The sequence below is a fragment of the Chaetodon trifascialis genome, chromosome 12 (assembly GCF_039877785.1).
Source record: "Chaetodon trifascialis isolate fChaTrf1 chromosome 12, fChaTrf1.hap1, whole genome shotgun sequence".
Classification (NCBI taxonomy): Eukaryota; Metazoa; Chordata; class Actinopteri; order Chaetodontiformes; family Chaetodontidae; genus Chaetodon; species Chaetodon trifascialis.
The window spans coordinates 20,977,903-20,999,658 of NC_092067.1; the positions used below are offsets into that span (position 1 = coordinate 20,977,903).

At 44.2% G+C, this 21,756-nt stretch overlaps 1 protein-coding gene across 1 annotated transcript in view; it reads right to left on the reverse strand.

Moving 5' to 3' along the window:
• The window catches only part of fn1a (fibronectin 1a), a 29,478-nt gene extending 8,197 nt beyond the window's left edge, over positions 1-21,281 (reverse strand). The window contains exons 1-30 of the mRNA XM_070975645.1: positions 20,975-21,281; positions 19,876-20,001; positions 19,605-19,739; positions 19,161-19,292; positions 18,885-19,022; positions 17,977-18,135; positions 17,243-17,440; positions 16,827-17,009; positions 16,513-16,689; positions 13,071-13,226; positions 12,529-12,657; positions 12,258-12,401; positions 8,724-8,845; positions 8,420-8,588; positions 7,864-8,049; positions 7,535-7,663; positions 7,232-7,321; positions 6,947-7,141; positions 4,930-5,208; positions 4,409-4,672; positions 3,852-3,946; positions 3,372-3,540; positions 3,167-3,253; positions 2,696-2,887; positions 1,764-2,036; positions 1,018-1,132; positions 854-930; positions 684-773; positions 272-538; positions 61-177 (exon numbers count right to left, since the gene is read on the reverse strand). Coding sequence (XP_070831746.1) covers positions 61-177; positions 272-538; positions 684-773; positions 854-930; positions 1,018-1,132; positions 1,764-2,036; positions 2,696-2,887; positions 3,167-3,253; positions 3,372-3,540; positions 3,852-3,946; positions 4,409-4,672; positions 4,930-5,208; positions 6,947-7,141; positions 7,232-7,321; positions 7,535-7,663; positions 7,864-8,049; positions 8,420-8,588; positions 8,724-8,845; positions 12,258-12,401; positions 12,529-12,657; positions 13,071-13,226; positions 16,513-16,689; positions 16,827-17,009; positions 17,243-17,440; positions 17,977-18,135; positions 18,885-19,022; positions 19,161-19,292; positions 19,605-19,739; positions 19,876-20,001; positions 20,975-21,104 — 4,723 coding nt within the window. The 5' untranslated portion in view covers positions 21,105-21,281. The remainder of the gene's footprint in view (positions 1-60; positions 178-271; positions 539-683; positions 774-853; positions 931-1,017; positions 1,133-1,763; positions 2,037-2,695; positions 2,888-3,166; positions 3,254-3,371; positions 3,541-3,851; positions 3,947-4,408; positions 4,673-4,929; positions 5,209-6,946; positions 7,142-7,231; positions 7,322-7,534; positions 7,664-7,863; positions 8,050-8,419; positions 8,589-8,723; positions 8,846-12,257; positions 12,402-12,528; positions 12,658-13,070; positions 13,227-16,512; positions 16,690-16,826; positions 17,010-17,242; positions 17,441-17,976; positions 18,136-18,884; positions 19,023-19,160; positions 19,293-19,604; positions 19,740-19,875; positions 20,002-20,974) is intronic.
• Positions 21,282-21,756: the final 475 nt, after the last annotated feature.

The window sequence follows — 21,756 nt, forward strand, 5'->3', positions numbered from 1 at the left end:
TACAGAATAAATGACAACTGGATGAACTAGAAAAAGAAAAAGTCATTATTTCTAGCTCACCTGTCTCTCCATGAGTGATCCTGTAGTAGCGCACAGTGACAGGTGGGGCGTCCCAGCGGACTGTGATGCTGGTGGGGGTGGAATCGAGCACTTCCAGGTCTGTGGGAGCATCAGAGACTGGGGAGAGAGTGAAACACCAGAGACAAATAAATAAACATGATAATATGGTGAGTAACTGGAGGATATCAAGTATTAAATCAGGATTTCGTACTTGTCTTCTGTTTTCCGCTGAGCGGCAGGCTCTCTAGCGTCCGGCTCACTGCATAGATGTTGACCAAGTACTCCGTGTCTGGAGTGAGTCCTGTCAGGGTGAAGTGGTTCCTGGAGGGGGGCAGCCTCTCGTCCTTGGCCCTGCCACCACTCACCATCTGGTAACGGATGCGGTAGCCGGTGATTTTGCTCTGGGGTGGGAGCCAGTGGATGGTAAAGGAGTTGGTGAAGATCTCAGAGAAACGCAGGCCAACTGGTGAATCCAGAGCTGAAGAAGGTTGGGAGAAAAGAAAAGGCAGCATGAAGGTCCAGGTCGCCTGAATACTGACATTTCCATCATCTTGAAAAAGAAGCTCATTTTCCCTAATTTGTCCCATTTCTGGACTGATTTAATCACATAGGGTAAGACTCACCTGTTTTCTGGGTGCCGACAAGGGGCGAGCTCTCCCTCTGCTCATAAACACACACCACGCTCACCAGATACTCCGTGTTAGGCAGCAAGTCTGTGGACAGCGACAAAGACGTAAATACAAACGTAGTCATTTGTGTGTTGTTGTGTGTTCTTTGTTTTGCTGTAACTTACTCCTAAGCACCACATTGTTACTCCCGGGTGTTGCACTAGTTTCTGTAATGTCATCTTCATCGTCAATGGGATGATACCTGAATGATAAGGAGACGTGTATTAAAATCAGGGAATCAGAAATAAACAATACAGAGCTTTATGGACTTTAATGTGTTCGTTTGTACCTGATGAGGAAGTTGGAGATGCCAGCAGTGTTGGGGACACGGGGAGACACCCAGGTGACTTCCATAGTGTCTGGCCCAACCTGGCCGAAGCCCAGATCAGTGGGGGCTGGTACAGCTAAGAGAGAGAGAGAACAGCTTGGTTCAGATTGTACTCTAAAGGTCATGGAAGATTTATAAGATTTGTTATTGCTCAAGTAAAGAGATACTGAGAGAACTGTAATAATTCTTTCTGAGGAGAAAGAGAAACAAGAAAATAATGAAATGACTACCAGAGAAACGCACTCTACCATCTTTAAAGGGAGGACTGTGTTTTATGTGTGTGTCAGTGTCTGAAGTTTTACGACATCTTAAAAGTGAGAGAACAAGCGGTGTTTGCATTGGGGGCAAAATGAGCCTCAGTATGCTAGAACCCCTCAAGTGAAACCAGATGGTCCACACACACACACACACACACACACAAAGGATTATTAAACTGACAACACAGCATGCAGTGCAATTACATCAGCAACTTAAAACGTTTGCTTTGAAGAGCCATAACGTAATAATAAGAACCTTATTACCTGATACAACTTAGTGCACACAATGTGATTTGGTGCTCCCTTGCAGCTCAAATCATATATCTACCTAAAGGATAGTTGGTATTCTTGTTTATAAGTGAATGGCTCCTCTAATAAGAAAATGTATGTGCTTTTAATTACATTAGCGGGAAAGGAAATCTTTTCAGTTTGGTGGAAACATGATCTTACAGGTCTGCTGAGTGAACGTGGTGGGCTCGCTCTCGCCATTCTCCGTCACAGTGATCACACTGATGTCATAGTCGATGCCAGGCTCCAGCCCGTAGACGGTATATTGGCCAGTTGTCGGCAGCACCAGGTCTTCAAAGATGGGCACGCTCTCTCCAGCTGCCACCACCGTGATCCTGTAACCGGTGATGGCTGTGGTGTTGAGCGGCGACCAGCGGAGGCTGATGCTGGTGTCGCTCACGTCTTTGAAGGTGAGGTCCTTCAGTCGGGGGACATCTTCGTAGGTGGAGAGAGGAAAGAAAGAGAGAAGACAACAGAAACACCAAACAAGAAGAAAAGGCGGAAGGAAAGGGACGGGGTTGGACACGAGGGTCAGAAAAAGGAAAACGACAGACAAAAAGACAGGAGCAGCGGTCAAGGCGAGCAGTGTAAACTGTCTGCTTCCAATAGGGTGAGATATTCAACATATCACACCAATGGAAGAGTTAATGCAAGGCTGCTTTTCCTGGTATATATTACCATCCAGAGAGGTTTCAACTGTTATTCAATGAAGCATCTCCATTGAAAATTCATAATATATACACAGGCTATAGTGTGCATTAGCGCTACAAAACAGTCTTGGTGCTGTTTTGCTTAGTCCCTCAGCTGCTGATGCTGAGTAAGAGCATCAATGCTAACAGAGCAGCGCTAGCATCTGTTCACTGTTAGTTTAAAGCTAATGTGTTATTTTAGCATGTCAACTTTCAACGTGATGTGTTAAATTAAAAAGGGGCTTCTGTGAATGACTGTAGTCTTACCGTTGACCTTAACAAAGACCATGAAAATCAGGCCACAATCCCTGAAATGATGGTTCATTTAACTTTCTCATGTTGAACATCCGTACATTCTCAACAACCCATGAACACACCACGATTATGAGTCTACCTCTGACTCACCTGGTGTGACGGTAGTTGATACAGGAGTGCTCTCCATGTCATCCTTAACAGTAACGACACTGACGTTGTACTCCACTCCCGGACTGAGGTTCTCCAGGGTGCAGGAGTTCTGCCCTGCCTCCACAAACTCCTCCACACTGTTTCCTTGCTGCCCATTGGTGGGAGTGCATGTCACTCTGTAACCTGTGATGTCTTGGAAGAACAGGGGTGAGGAAAGGAGAGGAAGATGTCTGAAGTGAATGACAGTGTGGTATTTCAATGAAATGCCACAGCAAGAATCAGATCAGAAATGTTTTAAAAGACTGTAGCTCACTGACTGACGGATAAATTAATGAGCAGAAAGACGCAAAGTCACCAACTAATTTTAGTAAAGGACAGATAAGAGAGACATACTATTGCAGTAAGAGGTTAGACTGATTATTTGTAATATATTCAGTTTGCTTTTCATGCAGTATGCAGGTGTATGTGTACCTGGTGTACTGGCCCCGTTCCATTGGACAGTGAGCTCTCCTGTGCCTGGGTTAGACTCCAGGCTGAGATCAGTGGGAGGTGACAGAGCTGGAGATGAAGAAGAAGAAGAGGAGTCAGGTGAGGAGGAAAGTAGTAAGAGAAATAAGACACAGACATTGGCGGAGCAAAAAGGCGACAGAGTGAATATCTATTGGTTCATTCTTACGTGTGACAACTCGGCGTGTGATCGGGGTTCCCTGCTCATGGCCGTTTACGACGGGCTGGACGCTGTAGGTGTACTCAACTCCCGGAGTCAGGCCAGAAATGTAAATACTTCCAGAGTCAGAGGTCACATCTCTGGGGGCTTCGCCGCCCTGACTGGGCCGTACTGTCAACTGAAAGATAAATGCACAGAGTCAGAGAGGCAGCACAGAGATGGAGACGTCGACCGGGGGTACAGGAGGTAAAGGTCAGAGGTTGATATTTTCCCAAGAACGTGGAAGCCAGTAGAACATTCTCATGTCTGGTGTGAAGTATTCTGACCAATCAGATTTCACCCTGAGGTTTGTGGTTCCTGTGTTAGCCAACTCCAATGGGGCCTACGCTAAACCAGGGATAGCTGGAATGTGCCCTCCACAGCAAAACACACATTTCTTATTATTAGATATAAAAAACACTTTGTGTTATGTGTCTGCAGTGAGTGTACCTTGTATCCAACGCGGGGAACTGGAGTCCAGGAGATCACAATGGAGGTGTCAGTCACATCAGTGCTGAAATGAGGAGCGTTGCCCATTGGCGGGTCTACAAGCACACAGAGTGAGAGTGTGTTTCTGATCAGTGTCACGGCATGCAAGAAGATATAAGCATCCTCCAGAGTGCACATTTGCTGTACATATGAGTGCCTGCTTATTCAGATGGTTGCGTTTGAAACTGATTCCAAAAATGTTGGGATGCTGTGTGAAATTTAAATAAAACCAGAACGCAATCATCTGCAAAGTGTTCCCGAGCCCATATGGTCACATCCTTTCCACAATCATGTGTTCACAAAGTGGTGAACCTCTCGCCATCCTCGCTTGTGACCGGCTGAGCCTTTTGAGGATGTCACTTTCATACCCAATCATGACACTATCACCTGCTACCAATGAGCCTGTTTACCTGTGGGATGATCCAAACAGGTGATTTTGTTGCTCTTGTCCCAGCGGACCCTAATTTGGACAACTCTGAGTTCCAAAATAAAACACACATAATATATGCATCACTCACTTGTGGTAAATACAGCGGTCTCTCCTTCACTCAGCGTATTGTCTTGCTCTGCATGTAGTGTAGCGGAGTACTCTGTATTAGGCTTCAGGTTGAGGAGGGTGTACTGAGAAAGGCGGGCAGGCAGGCGCAGCTGCTTGGGGTTAGAGCCCTCAACTGTGAGGAAGAGCCGGTAGCCGGTGACTTTGGCACGAGGGGCATACCACAACATCACAGCACTGTCCTCAGTCACGTTGGCGAAATGGATATCTGTGGGAGCATCGGGCTCTAAAAAGAGAGACGTCAATAAACACCGTTAGACATGAACAATTTGATTTTAAAAAGTAATTAAGGTTTTGAAGGCCATAGTTTTAGCTCATTTTGTAAAAATCACATGTATTTTATAAGCACATCCTAAACCTTTAGCTTGTTTCCACACAGTTGCTTGTTTCAACTTATTTCACTTTGGAATGAAACCTGTAATAAACTCATTTTTGTGTGAGGAGGCATTTCCCTGCAGGCCTGAGGGCATCAGTCATACTCACTTGTAGTCTGTTCCCCAATAAGCGGTATACTTTCTTCTCCATTGTGAATGGTGTAGACGTTGAAGCGGTACAGTGTCCCAGGCTGTAGGTGTGACACTTCAATGTAGGAGTTCTGACTGACAGGCAGAGTCATCTCCCTCTGCGGAGAACCAGACTCGTCAACGGGGACGACGGTGACCCGGTAACCTGAGACGTCGCCGGCGGGGCCGGACCAGGTCAGAACGATTTTTTTATCTGACACCTCGAAGAACTGCAGGTCTGTAGGAGAAGCGACTTCATCTGTGGACGGAAAAAATAATAACTTAGCAAGAAAGTTCATTATTCTCGGGAGTCCAACTGTTTTTTGTGGGGCAAAACCACACTTTGCTTTAGAGGCACCACAAGAATTCATGGATTAAACAATGGACAACATGTCCTCACATGGCATCCCATTCATTCCACAGAAAGTTGCTCAACCATTGTGGATAGGTGTCCATAATGCATGTGCAGAGATTTACATCAGTACTGATTGAATGAGGCTAAATTCCAGCTGTGGATGACAACTAGTCTCTCATTGGATAACTGGAATAACTCTTATGCAGCTGGTAGAAAAAAAGCTGGTGAATGTGTGGAGAAACTTGTCATTTGTCAGGGAAGGACCCATAACTTGTCAGAAATATGCAAGCTTTGGTTAGAGCGTGTTGTTTGGATGCTGTAATGATAAACTGCTGAGTCTTGATGCCTCTTACTACCTTAAAAACAGACAATAAAATGGAAAACTCATTGGGACACAATTTTAAATATAATCTACTAAACAAGGTAACGTATAAAAACTTGAATATAAAACAGACACCATTTGCTTTTATGTTGGAGATCATCAAAATACACACTAGTTTATAAATACATAATTACACCAAGAGCAGAACCACGTTGACAGAATTTCTGGAAAGTGCCAAACCATTACGCTGCACCGTATTTTGGACAGGATGGCAGAACACACACAGACATCTTCAACTAGTAAACAGCAGTAAAGTAAAGCTGGACAGAGTGCCAAGAAAAGGACAAAAAAAAAGACCTATTTGGCTTATAAAGGCAAGAGATGAGACAATAAGATGGAGAGAAAAAAGAGAGTAAATAGAGCTGTCTGGGCTGTGCAGGAACTTTATGCCACGTATCAGTGTGTATTTGAATGATTATATGATAACATATCCTCCTATGCAGTGGGCAGCGGTGTGTGCAGCTCAGACCACTTATCATGTGCAGACTTAGCATCTGCCACAGAAGAGAGGGCTTCGCTTGTCTGTCCAAAGATGGCTGCACACCCTCTCAACTAGGTCATGAATCTTTATTCCATCACACAGACTGTACAAACAAGCACACACACATGCACACGCACACACTTCCAGCATCTGCTCGACTGGCCCAACAGCATGTTCGACCTGGCAGACTGAGAAGTTTTACATAACTCCAGTGGAGCAGAATAGGAGCGCAACAGCTGTGAACTCAATGACTTCACTTTCCATTGGAAAAATCGTCACTTCTACTATTGAGAGGTGGACACCTCGACATAAATCACTGCCTAGGCCACAGGACGGCTTGCAGCTTGATTCTGGAGGGTGCACTTATGCACTTATGGCTAATAAGCAAAATTCATATGAATATAAAACAGAGCGGAGGGGGGACACAGGATCAAATGATGATATTTAGGGGTCAAATTCTGGTCACTGCACACCAGCTCCTGGAGATAATAGAAATAAGGGACAGACCTTCCCTTTGCTATTAATCTCTACATGTTTGAAAACACCCAAACCCCCTCCAGATACCATCAGCCACCTTCTCCCAAGAGATACATTTTAGCCTCTTGGAGGTCACCTTTTAAACCAATATTAGACCAAAACAGTTGCTTTAGCCCATAAAACCTTTGGAGGTATACAGTGGTTCTCTAGAGGCTGTAGCACACAGGCAAAGGTCTGAGCTGGTGGCAGAGATTAAAAAAAAATCTATGCTAACTATGCTAACACACATCTCAGTCTTTTACCTGGTAGTGGATCTCCAGCGGTGTTGACCTGCACAAAGATAGGCTCACTCTCCAGGCTATCCTCCACAGCGTAGATACTGATGTTGTACAACTTCCCAGGTCGGAGGTCACTCAGAGTCACAGATGTTGCCGTGTCGGGTAGAGTCAGCTCCGTGCTTTCGCCTTCTACCGATGGCGTGTAGACGACACGATAACCTGCACGGAGGAAGAGACGGCAGGGGTTCAAACTAGCAACAGAATGGTGATTAGATTTTGGCTGTGACTGACGATGTTACCATAGCGTACCAGTGATGGGAGCCAGTGGTTTTTCCCAGCTGATCACAATGGAACTTTCTCCGACATCCTCCACTTCATGCTCAGTAGGAGCATCAGGTGCTGTGGAACAAATTGGACGCAAGTGTGAGAGGGAAAATTACAACCACAGCTTCTTTTCACTGGATCACTTGATTTGTCGTCCCTGGCACGTCTTTATTAGGCTGCTCACAGGCCTCGGACTCAAAGCAATATTTCATTCAAGCAGCTGCATTTTTTGTGCCTTTTGTGAAAACATATCAGAGGGGATGGGAACAGAAAAGTGTGGCTACTAACCAGTGGTTTGAGAAGTAGTAAGAATGAGGTTGTCCTCTCCAGCGTCTGTAACCTCATAGACGTTAACAGTGTACTTCCTCCCAGGTAGAAGGTCATTAATGTTCACTGAGGTAGTTGTACGAGGCAGGTCTGACGGGAAAAAAAATATTTTATCAGCGTGTTGGTTTTCATAGAGCTGAATAGGTTAAAGCAGCTAACTGAGGGCCTTTTAGTCTCTGAGAAATAAACACTGCCTTGGTAAAATTTCCCTTATTTTGCAATGCGGACAAATTACAATGCACCACTCCAAGACAAAACCCATGTTTGTTTATGTGTATATCTGCACTTACCGAGCACCATGGGTTGTCCATTGCCCTGTCCCTGCTCACTGAGCTCATATTCTACTCTGAAACCAGAAACTGTGTCGGAGGCCGAAACCCAGGAGATGACAAAGCTGCTGGAGGTAATTTCAGTCACGGACTCTGAGATGTCAACCACAGGCGGAAACTGGGTGGTCTCGCCTTGTGATGTAGCCACTACAGGAGAAAGAGAGATGGAAAATAAGAGAACTGGCTACTTGATGCCTCTGAGATCAGAACCGGCAGCACTGAGCAGGGCGAGCTGAGAGTTTACGTCTTAGGTTTAAACTAAACAATGAGAAATGAAAGGCACAAAAAAGAAATAATTTCATGATGATGCAAGAAGTTTTTCAGACCCGTCATAAATATTATTTCTCACATTTTGTATTTTGCAAACCAAGGACAGTTGGATACGATTAAACAATCATTTAGACACACATGCCTAAACACGCCTGCAGGGATAAAGTAGCCAACTAACTGGTCAATGTAAGTGCTGCTGGTTAGACAGCGATGCAGCAACTGAGATCTGTCAACTCCCACGACTCACATGATCCGTAAGTGGTGGTGAAGTCGAAGCGTGTGACCTCTTTGCGTCCAAACCGCAGCACGCTGATCAGCTGACCCTCGTACGTGATGCCGGGCTTCAGACCAGAGATGGTGTAGGAGTTAAGATGGCCAGGAATCACCACCTCTCTCCACGGGTTTTGGGTGTTTTTCTGTAAAATGTGATGAAGGATGTTATAGAATAAAGGAGATGAATGCATAAAGTCAATAGAGAGTGCACCAGCATCAGATGAGCAACACGACTCATCGTTTCTTTGCTAACGGTGATGCTCAATAAGTAAACTTACCAATCTCCATTTGAGGATGTACTGGGTTATGTGAGCAGACGGTGGGGCGTTCCACTGAATTGGGTGGGAGTTGGGCTGGTTTCCAGATTCTGTTATGATCACCTGGACAGGACGTTGACCACCTGAGAGAGAGAGAGGGGACAAAGACAGAGGGGTAAGCAGCTATACAGAACAGCAAAAATATCATCGTAACGTGATAGTGTGCACAGATTTAACAGATGGGAGGAGGCTTTTTTTTTCCAGTGTTCTAAATATCAAATATCTGAGTTAAATCTTAACTTTGACAGGCAGACATTAAATCCACCGAGGCGACAGACTGGCTCCTCTACAGTTGGAGAAATTTCAAAAAAGGTTTTACATAACTCAACTTAACAGTGAGTGAGTATCAGTGAGTGTGCAGCAGTAATTTCTTGAACACAACACAGAAGGCGCGAGGAAAAACTAGCACGTCCCTGTGAGATTCCAGCCCAGATTTCAACAGCTGGAGGGGAGAAAACTTTTACTCCACTTTCTCGACTCTTTAACCTTCTCTCTCTCATCATGTTGCCTAACCTTCCTAGTTCTCTTGGATAGGCATATTATGCTGGAGTTCATTATTTGTTATTTGAAGAACAGCATTTAGAGGTCACTTTAGAAATAAAAGACTAACTCAACAGTGAAAATTGTTCCCTGTATAAAAGCTCAATGATCTCATAAATTTCTTTGACAGACATAATCGCTCCTCTAATTTCATACCTTTACGCTCGAGTTTAGATTTTTCCAATTTGAACACAACTGCTAACATGAAACTCCACAAAATCTATCAGCTGGGTTTATCTGCACTGAACAGATTATAATAAAAATGCTCGATTGAATAGAGGGAAAAAGCATTAAGATCAAATACGACCTATTGTCAAATATACTTGTATGGTTTCATCATAGTATCACTCAAAGTAATATGGCAATGTTCTACAAACGAGCACCCAAGAAGAAAAGAATGCTGCAACAAAAATTGTGTGAAGTAATGAAGAAGTGTGAGAAAACCGCCTGTAAAAACAATACAGCAGAGCTGACGACATCTTGTCAGTCCTCGAAAACATGGGTTTCGATGCTTAACAGAACTCCTCAAGCCTTGCTAGACACACAAACGACATTCAACAGCTGATCCATGTCTACGTATGCACGTCTGTTAGTGGATCCCTTGGAAAACCTCAAATGTGTGTATTGTGTCATTCCCACATCTGACAGCACGCTGAATAAACTTGGGTTTTCTATTGCAAAACGTGGCTAAAGCGTATCAAATTACCAGACTATGCAAAGAATAATACAAGCTGAATACAAAAGGCTTAACAGCTTAGTAGATACAAAGGAGGAAAAAAACAACAGAAGCTTAAAATTGCACAAAATCTTTACTAGTTTCGGAAATGAGAAAAGGCTATCAAGTCATCTTTAATGCAAACAGAAGTCATGCGGTGAGCAGACTCCTGACATGAGCTGTGCTGATAGAAACTGGTAGCTTCTATAAAGAACTGAGGTTTTCAGGCCACTTTTCCAAATAGCAGACCTGTAATCAAAGTTTCTGAGCAAGTGGCTCGGTTAACCAGAAGTTGCTAGCAGATACACAAACCTCAAAAACAATCTGGGACCAATTACTGCCTATTACAGACCCACAGGCCACTGGCGAGGGTAAGGGTTACACAGAATCAGATGTGGGACGTGCATGAAAACGGATGCACACTTGCAGTGGATGTACTGCATGTGCAAACACGCACAGTCATCCCGCGGTGCATAGACATGCGTGTAACCTACAAGCGCACACACGTGCATGTTCACATCCCCCTTTACTTTGCACACTTAGACACAACATTCACTCTTGATGCAGACGGATGCAAAGCACGGTGGCGATAAGGACCGCAGCAAAGGGAAGCAATGTTGAGAGTCGTCGTAACAATAAGAAATGCCCCAAGGGATTAAACTACACCCCAGACAAGGAGGGATAAACACAGACGGCAAAAAAGAAAACATCTTTTTAGAAGATCTTATCAGTGTGGGGCTAAATCTGAGACTTGTGAAAACCTTTTAGAAATCAGTCCCGCGGGTTTTCCATTTTTACCTTTTATGGCGTTTCACCCAGTAAGCCAACTTGGGGTCTGGATTTGCCTCTTGCTGCCCTTAAATCTTAGCATGCTGTATTTTGTATGCCTAGACACACACACACTCACACACTCACACACTTCGCAGCTGGTTGCTATTATAGCCACTTACGGCTGAATAGTGGCCTACATTTTGTGTCTCTCGTCAACCTGCTGTGCACACAGAGCAAACAAAAAGCAGTTCAAATGTTCCTTTACGTAAGATTTGTCGAACCTGAAGTTCTGTTTCCATTACCATTGCTTCACTGTCTCCCTTGGAGCTGTACTGACATATTTATGCGTGCTGCGGGGGATTTTCAAAATAGCAAATGTCTTCCACAAAAGCCAATCATACTGTGCATGACTATTTTTAACAAGAATGAGAGGAAATGGGAAGAACATTGCATGCTGAATTATTCAGGGACGCTATACCAAACAACACAACACAAGAAACGAAGGAAAGTTACAGGGAAATAGTAATGGTTTACAACTCAACAGGGGTTGTATATTGAAAAGTCTGAAAGAAAACTGCCTGAAGATTTGAACAAATTACACACTGTGGAGCACAACGTCATCAGTTGTAATAACAAAGGGGGCACAATGTTAACAAGTGAAAAGCAATGTCTGTGAAGGGGCACAGACCTCTGCAGGGGAAAACTTAACGTCAAGACAAAACAGTGAGAAAGGTTTCGTTGTAAAACGCCGGTGTGCAGTGATGCTATCTCACCAAGTTTGGTCTCAAGTTATCAGCAATGAGGCAACTTCACCATTGTGGCTATGAATGAATGAATGAATGAATGAATGAATGAAGCATGACTTTGTTCTGAAGGATCCCAGCTGATGTCTCACAATGTTATGTGATTGCTAAGCTCCACAAAATCGAAAACCGCAGTTCAAAGGGCTTTTAAGGTGTGTATGTGGTAGGTGTGTGTGTCGGCGGTGCAGACACACGTGCGGTGTGCTGTTTTGTACAGCTGTGGAAACAGCACAGGGGATGGACCACATGCTTGCAAGAACAAAGGCTCCGAGTGGGGGGTGTATCTGTAAAAGAGGAACTCACACCCCCTCCCATTTCTCTCTGTTTCACATCAAAGTCAAGGGCCTCATTTTCGAGGTGACTTAAACAAACATTTTGCTCCTGTGAACATTTTGTCCATTTATTATCCTGTTCTACACCAGTTTTCATATCGTCATCTACCCAGCTTTCCTAGTCAAAGCTTCAGGACAAGCTTTTTATGGATAAAATAACCAGCGACGTCTGGTTTTGGCTGATCCAGCAAATTAAATACAAATAAGGAATAAATACCTTTCAACTAATGCTCCTTCAAAAAATCCTATAAAAATCCAATATTGCATCAAGCAGTCTTGATGACTGATTCGGGGCATTACATCACCTAACCTAAATGTATATTAAACATCTTACCAGGGTAGGACTGCTGGGGCTCGCAGCTAAGCTCTCCAATGCCATTGCCATAGCAGTAGCACTTGTACATGATTCCATGGATGACTTTATCCCAAGACTCTCCGATCTGATAGAAGGCTCTCGTCTCCGGCTCCTGGCACTGGTCTGAGATCAGAGTCACATAAAGCCAAATTCAACAGGGACCATCAATAGAGCTCTGCAGTGTGGCGTCACTCTATGTATAATTCTTTTGCCCGTTTCCAGATGTAAACCTGAAACATGCTAAACTCACCAATGGCGTCACACTTCCAGCGGCCACGTCCCTGTCCAAAGCAGGTGCAGTTCATCGTGTAGCCTTCCTCATGTTGTTTGGTGAAGGTTTGATTCACCTCATAGGTCAGACCATCCACAATACACTGGTCTGCAGGAGACACGCAAACACAATGAACGTGTGAAGACATGCGAGCAAACGCAAGAAGAAACTTGATGAAAGCACCTCACTCTTTTCACACACGTACTCTTCTGAACTGTGAGTGCGTGTGTGTGATGCAGGTGCAGCCGAAGCCCCATAACGTGCAGGTGTGCACTTCTAACCATTTGGCAGGTGAGTGATTACGTGACCTTTCACCTCTTCACTCAGAGACTTCTAATATTACTCTCTAATTACTACCTCACACACACAGAGGATGTAAAGGTAGTTGAGGTGTGCTGCTGTGGCAGTGTTTTGTGTCATTTGTCTCAAGCTGTTACACACACACACACACACACACGCACACACACACACACACACACACACACACACACACACACACACACACACACACACACACAAACCTTTAAGCTGGGAGTAAGCTACACAACTCCATTCTCCTCGACCATTGCCGACACAGGTACACCGCATCATGTGACCCAGAACATCGTGCCGTTTGTCCCACTGGTCTCCCACACGGTACATCACCCCTTCACTGGTCGTACACACTTCTTCATGGGCTGGAACACACAGGACAAAGCAGGTTACAAAAAAACACATTACATCACAAAAATCGGATGCACGTGCATGCATCCAATAACGTGCATATAACGCAAGCAGTGCATGAAGATAAATACAGACAAAAACACTCTATAATGAATGATCCCCCATGGAGATCACTGACTCTACCCTACCATTACTACACAAGGCCGTAGAGGGTACAACCACAGAACACCTGTGCCCATAGGAAAGAAGATTTTCCGGGATGGAAAGCCAGAAACAGCTGTCTCGTGCCCTTGTGTGTATGAATGACTGTGTGTATTCACCATATGTTCTCCGCTAATTAAAAGAGGGAAGATAGAAAGTTTCTGAAGATGGGTGGGACAGGTAGAGACCTGCAGCTCTGCTGAGTGTGTGTTTGCATGCATTAATACTAATGTTTTTGAGTGTTGTTGAGGTTGTTGTTGAGAGAAAACAATAGATCTATTAATGTAAAAGGAGCAGTTTGCATAATGGAGGTGTACCCACAGCTGGAGACTACTGCCCGAGAACACATGGCAGACACCAGATGAGCCTATCCTGCAAACTTTCCTGATGGAGACAGGTGGAGGAGAAGGGGCTCCAGACAATTACTGTCATTTAAACACCACCATTAACATCTCAAGTGTCATGTTTGTTTTGACAATTCCTGTGAAGTCACTAATGTCAATATCAAAGACCCCCTGCTGCTCAGACTGCTGGACTGAGTTTAACACAGACAGCCCGCTTTGACATCGGCTGAAGGGCAGGAGTGCTGCTTTTTCCCCTTTTTAAATCTTGACAGGGTGTTTTTTGTTTTTAATGGCAGGGTGTCGGCCCACAGGTGGGTCCCCCAACTGGAGAAGATTACAGTTTTAAAAGAAATCTATTATCCCATCACTTGATATGTACTTTAAGTTCATCATTAAAAAAAGCGCAAGGATAACTGTTCTAGGCTGTTTACATGTGCCTATAAAAAGGCTTGCCTGTAAAGATTTGTAGCCACTTAAAACAGTGCACAGAATCAAGTAAATCTGATAAACTGGGGAAGATAATGCCGGAGGGCTGGGGCTGAAACTGTTAAGGCACTTTTGTTTTGCAGCTGGAGCGGGGGATGGATGAAAGGCGGAGATGTGAGGATTGGAGTGGTCTAGAAGTAGAATGAGGAACGAGGGGGCAAAGTCATGAGGAGTAAGTGATGGACAGGATCTTGTGGTTTATTCTGACTTAAACAATAAGACAATGAAGGAATGCAAGAACAGGGGTATTAAGCTTTGGTGGTAGCTAAGCAATCATGGAGGGAGGACAGCTGAATCAGGTTATGGGGTTTAGCAGAGAAATAGATCTGAGTATCATCGGTATAACTGTGAAATGGCATGCCTTGAAAGTGACAATTGACCCAAAGGAAGCATGTACAATGAGAAGAGGATTGGTCCAAGGACTGAACCCTGAGGGACTCCACACCACAAGGGAGTGAGGAGACATGATTGTTGATATGCACATGAAAATATATATCGGTCGAATAAGAATGAAACCAGTTTAAAGCTGTTCTACAAATGCCAGCCCAGTTCTGCAACCTATCAAGTAAAATGGTAGGATCACTGGAATGCAGTCAAGTGAAGTAGAATAAAAATACAACATTCACCTTTGTCTGCGTGCATAAGAACGTCATTGCTCTTATTCATGTGGTCTGAGTGCCATGCTCATGACGAAAGCTGGATTGATATTGAAAGATTTTATGACCCTCAACCATCTTCAGCTGTTGGTCTGTAATGATTTTTCAGGGATTTTGGATAAGAAAAGGATTCTCCAACTGGGCTGGGTTCAAATATGTGAACTTCTTAAAAGACTGCTCTGATCTGTTTTACCACAACGCAAAAAAAAACAAAACGAAAGATAAGCTCTTATGTGATCAAATAAATCCAGTTCTCCATTTATCTTGAAATTCAAAGACTGCTTTATCTCAGATGAGTCCTGAAGATGTGTGCCATCCACATTTTACTGCTTGCTGCCAAACACACTCTTCCATCTTCTATCAGTCTGCTTTGAAGTCTACTTTGATGTAGACATAAGTAAGAAGGATTTTTTGTTTTAATTAAAGCTGCCATTGCTTCCTATTTGCAGATATTGTTTTACAATGTAACCACAGCTGACTGCGCTCAGACCATGTACACATTAAATTCAAGCAATGCCTGGGATAAACCTCCATGTTCCTCTACGACAGTGTTCAAAAGGCATTAGCCAGCTTGGATTCCTGGCTTTATAAACTTTAACTCACTGTAAATATCCGACATAATTGTGGCTTTTTAATTAGACCATGACCTCATTTAGGCATTAATACACATTAGCTCTGATATCTAAATGAGTCACAGAGATTTTCAAAGTTTGCAGTCTTTGTTTAATGGCGTCATCACTACCATTTCATTACTCCTTTAGACAGTAGCGCAGTGTCAATGACCCCCTAGTGTTTCACTGGCTTCAGCCCCTTTGTTACCCATGGATACCTAATTGACACCTATACAACACCACAACACACTTCTTACAAGGCAACAGTGACTTTAAGCTGAATTTGGCTATAAATATAAATAAAAGGTGTCAGAACTGCAAATGAGATCCTGTCTGTGCCATCAGCCTCGACTTGTTTCTAACATCACTGCGATAACAGCTTTTATGTAAATTAAACAAGGTTAGCCATCAAACCTTTTCATTGTCAAAGAATGCTGTTAATGCAGAGGCCATGTTAACTCCTTGATTCAGACTGGGCGGAGATACATTTTACTTAAGACTGGGAGGGACATTGCAATTAGCCATGCTAATCACATTAGTGGCCCCCATGGCTAGCAAACTGTTGAGCTGATCTGCAGTCTAGCAGTTTGTCAGGCTGTCCTCAGTAATGGAGATAAAAACATGTTTTTCCCTTTATTTTGACCATCTGGCCACATTAAGTTCATTTTAAGATCTTAAAACATCTGTCTCATGTTGTAGTGTGGACTTGGAAATTTCAACAATGGTGACATTTGGTTGTTACATGATCCCGGGCGTACCACAGTCCAGGAAGTTGCAATGTAATGTGATGTGTGAACTGATGGTTTGTGAAAAGAGCTCCTCTGTTTCCTTTAAAATGGATATTTGACTGACATTTTAAAGCATAATACTGCGGCTTACAAGTGCTTTCAGTACCACATACCTTCAAACAACACCAACGTTTGTCGTCTCTCTGTCTCCTTTGTTCCCTCTTTCTCCATCACTCACTCACACACACACAGACACACACACACACAGACTTACCAGCCATAGGACAAAACCCAAAACGCTGTTCTGCATCATAGTCTGTTGTGGTGCCACACCACTTCATGCCATCCCTGCGTCCCTCTGCTGTACAGTCGGTGTAGTTTCGGCCATTATAGATGAAGGGGAACTGGCACAGAGCGCCATTAGAATTACCGCCTCGTGTTGCCACAATTACTGTTAAAAGAAAAACACAACAACCACATAAATGTATAACTGTGAGTTATTAATATCCAAACCCCAATACAACTCCTGTTTGAATGGTATATAGTATATATGGTACACAGTACATAGTATTGAACAAAAGCACTCACCATTTTTCTCTGTGCAGAAAGAATATTTCTGGTCAGTCTCAAAGTCTGAGGAGGTGGAACACCACAGCTGTCCATCACTGCGTCCATCAGAGGTACAGGAGTGGTAGGTCTTCCCCTTGTAGATAAAGGGAAACACACAGGGCTGACCTCCGGAGTTCCCACCGTACACTGGCGCTGGTCCATCTGTGTGAAGACAGGGACGCACACACGAATACAGTAAATATGACTAATATGGCCGAGAGCTCATCACCTCTAACAGCTGCATCCATGTGCCGAGTGCAACTCCACATGCTAACTTGTTGCGTTCCAGTTGCAAAAATGATAATAAATTAAGGCCACTGCTGTGGGCGACTGAGCGTATAAACGCTTTGCATTGGTATGTGGTGAATTTGGAACGACAAAAGGGCATTTCTTACCCCACTGTTCACAGCTGACTCCATTTCCAAGACAGGTGCAGAGCATCTGCTTGGTTCCCTGGTTCTTAATCCAGCGCTGGCCGATGAAGTACGACAGTCCTGCATCTGTCCGACAGGGTCCCTCCTGGGGAAGCTCAGGCACAGTGGCGGGCTGGTAGACTGCAGGCTGGATGTTAGTGATCACACGCGAGCCAGTGCCTGAAATGCAGCATTGGATTCAGGTCAGGGGAAGCGAGAATATCAAAGAGCCACATAAAAACTGAAAAATTACTGTTGACGATGTGGCTAAAACAACACAAAGGGTTGCCTTTAATTAAATACCCTTTGAAAATGCATCTGTCACTGGAGTGCATGACTTCAGCTTTAACAACAAACTGCACCGGCTTATCAATGGTTATGTCCCGTTTGCAAAGACAAAGTTTTCCATTTGAGTTTTTTTTAACCATCCCTGTGTCACCATGAGCATATGTTTCTGTCTCACACCCAATAATCACTTCAAACCACTTCAAACACATTTTTCCCCACTTGCTTTCCCATGTTTCAATTGTCCCTCCTCATTTCCCCGCTGCCTGTCTCTCTTTCTCATGAGGTCATGATCATGAGTTACACATCTTTCTCACTTCAACACTTGAACACTTGGCACTTCTTATCTCTCCCTCCTCACAGCATCTGTCTCTGGTATACATTCTTCTCTCCAGGAAAAAAAAAAAGACAGGGATATTATCATTTCTCACCCAGGCCAGTGGTGTGAAGTGAAGCATGCCGCTCACACTTCCACTCCCCTCGGCCATTCCCTGTGCACAGACACTGGAGCTGGTGGCCTTGGGCGTCTGTTTTGGTCCAGGTGTCTCCAATACGGTAGGAAGACAGAGTATCCTGGTCGTTACAGCGATCTAGGAGAGAAGCAAATAAGAACAATTAAAGAGAAATAGATGGAAACTGTGAGACAGACAAACTCTGAGGTGGGAAACGTGGTGAAACCTTAATGCTAATGTGCATGTGTAAAAGTCTGCAGTGATTATGTGGGGAATGGTCCTGCCTGGCCACCAGCTGTTTCCATGTTTGTAATGATAACACTGCATTGATGACCTCCATTACAAAAATATCCAAGGCCACCCTGAAGTCTTGCATGTGACAACAACAGGCAATAAGATTCATTTTCATCTGTTACATCAGCCAGCATCATTAAGGATCCAACTAACGATCCTAATTGGAAACACAACTGGTTAACATTTCCTCCACAGCACGTTAAAATCCTCCAACAAATAGCAAGCTACACTCTGCCTTTAAGTTCTGCCAGTAAGGCTCGAGAGTATATCTGTGCGGCACTCTATGAGGATTAAGATGATATGTGTATTGACTTGTCCAAAAAACAGCAGCGTTTCAGCAGCAGCTTATTTCATTATCTGCTTGCGTGGTTCTTAATGACAGCGTTCCCTGGAGTTACATTTGTGAAGACAGAAGACACATAAAAAGAGAAGGTGACAAGACAGTCACGACACGTGGGGTTTTCAAATGATTTCTTTGAAAGCTGCATTATTCAAAGTGACACTACTCTGTCCCATACAGGTAAAGTACAGCGGCACAGACAACATTAATGGAAATCTAGAAAAAATAAAGACAGACATAAAGGGTTTCTTACTTCTGGAGGTGCATGTGATGCGTCCACTTCCCTCTCCAAGACAGGTGCAGTCCACCACCATCCATCCCTGGTACGGCTTCTCCCATGTCTCCCCAACAACGTAGGATGTTCCGGCAGAGTTGTCGTAGCAGCGCTCAGCTGCAGGAAACAGACACTAATTAACGCCTTCATCAATTAAACATTTCACCAATCAAACTGTAAAACACTGAAAACTGATAACATCATCACCAATTTTCTGGCAAACTAGTCATCTGTTAGTCAGACTGAAAGACTCACCAATAGGTTTGCATGTCCACTCTCCCTTGCCATTACCCAGACAGACACACTCCAACATGTACCCTCCTGTTTCATGTGGTCTCCGCCAGGTGTCACCTATCTTATATGAAGCCCCGCCCTCATGACAGCGGTCTAGATAGAGGGAAAAAAATGATTTTAGAGACATTAATAAGCATGCATGCTTTTCCACATAAAAAGCATAGAAAAACACACAGTCAAGACATTTCTCCCATTATCTAACCACCCAGCTAACTGCTAACAGCTGCACAGCACAAGTTGCTAATAAACTGTGGAGAATATGGAGATTAACCAGTTTACTGGCATCAGTCTGGGAAACCAGGGTATGCACAGAAATACGTGTGCTCAGATGTGTGGTCTGGGGTTAGAGCAGTTGTTGGCAGCAGGGCAGCTCCTGGTAAAACGCATTCAAAAACACTAACTTACTGGCAATGGTGCAGCTGATCTTGCCCCTCCCAGAGCCGATACAGGTACAGTCCCAGATCATGCCGTCCTTGGGCCTCTCATAGGTTTCTCCCACATTGTAGGACTGCTGGTTGATCTTATCGTAGCACTTTTCCTCTGATACAGGGAGAAAACAATGAAAAGGGTGTGTGTTTTATTAAAGGAAGAAGAAAATGAAGATGGGGAATGATGTAAAAAATGTGCATTGTGTACATAGATCTTACAAAAATTAAATCAATTCTAAAAAACCAACCTTCAGGTTTGCTTTTGCACTTGATGCCAGCGACTCCATGGCAGGTACAGATCAGAATGCTGCCCAAATATGGCCGCTCCCACTGGTCATTAATGCCATAGAAGTGGCCATTCTCTAAACAACCATCTGACAGGAGGAAGAAGGGATACAGCTGATGAGACTCTGGCACAAGCTAAAACCAGGCAGCAGGAGGTGAAATAAAAGGCACCCCCTCCCATTGCTCCCACACCAAAACACACACGGTGTAGGGAAAATGTGAGAGAGAGAAAACACACCCCACCCACGCACACCCACAAACACTGTACCTGCTTGCTATACCATGTCCTTTTTTCAATGTGGCAAGACAAATGCAGCCACTGGAAAGTAGTCTAGCCCTGACCAGAACTACAACGCACATAGACCAAAAGCGTTTTTATACCAAAATAAGCAAACCCTAAATTGGAATAAACATTCTATTGTGGGACAAGACTTCACCCATGTCTGTGAAATTGACCCTGGATGTGTTAAGATGACTTCAAAGGCCCCCCTGGCTGAGTAATAAATCAGATGCACAGGGTGGAGAATATTATCCACTTTTCCTCTCTCTCTCCCCCACCAGGCATGTTCTTTGTTCACATCCCATGACTTCACATGCCAGGACCATCTTTTTTTCTTTTCTTTTTTTTCCAAGTTTAAAATTGAAGCCAAGTGTTTTTTTATTTATTTCTTTTCTCTCTCTCTGAAGCTTTGATCCTTGGCCTTCACACACGAATGAAGTTGAGGAGATCAATAAAATTGTTTGGGTTGAGGTTAATCCAGTGACTCCAAGATTAGAGATTAACAAGCGATTATGGGTTTTTTTTTCCTACCGTGGGGTTCCTAATGGTTTTTAACCCGAGAGAATGCAGGCTGCAAAAAGACAAATCCTGTTCGACATGATTTATTGCTTTCCATCTCCACAAATAAAAATGTCAAATCATCTAAATTAACTGTAATTTCATCCCTTAAACTCTGAAGATCCCCAAGGGACCTCTGGTGCTCCCCGGAACCCCAACTGAGAAAACATTTTGCTGCAAGAAAACCCTCTTGTGAGTAATAATTTGGGGGGAGACAAACTTACCCTGAGAGACTGAGGGGACGTGATGCTGCTGCGCTTGTCGCCGACTCTTGTGCGCCCCTCTGGGCATGCAGTTCACCGCGCTCCCGATACAGAGCGCAACCAGCACGCTGGCTATGGTGCCGCCGGACATAGCCTACTGTTGGATAGGAGCCACCGGGCTATTGCAGAATGTGGGTACAGGTGCTCCGTGTGCAAAGTTATTTTCACAAGGGACGGAGAGTTCCAGTGCAATTCTTCTATTGTGCCGCGCTCCAACCTCCCCGATCGGTCCGCTCCTCTCCAGCCCGCAGCCCCAGTGTGCAGGTTACCAGTCTGTGGGAGTGATTTATCTGGGCATGGCTTAGTTTCAGCCGGAGGAGGGAGGTCCAACAAAGAGGCAGACTAGCCTACCCACGCAGCACCTAGAAGTGAGGCAGGCAAACTTTTTACGAAACAAGAGATGGTTACGCAAATTTCATCTCATAAACTCTTCTTCTGTTTTTTTATTTTTTATTATGAGGTAAGGCAGCTGGTTATTTCAAAAATGCCTCGGTTGTCTCCATGCAACCTGCAACACTGAGGTAAACAAACTTTAAAATATCTCCGAGGCAAAAATGATGTGGGTCCCTGGCCCCAGCTCATCAACTGAGTGGAAAAGTTTGGAGGTTAGGACCCTGCTGGCCACAGGGGTGCAGCCCTTCTCTCATTTACTTCATCCACCATAGGTACTCAAATCTCCAATAAATGTCCTTTAGTCACTTCATCTACCCCTAAGTGTGTCTGATTTATCCCAGGTGTGTTTG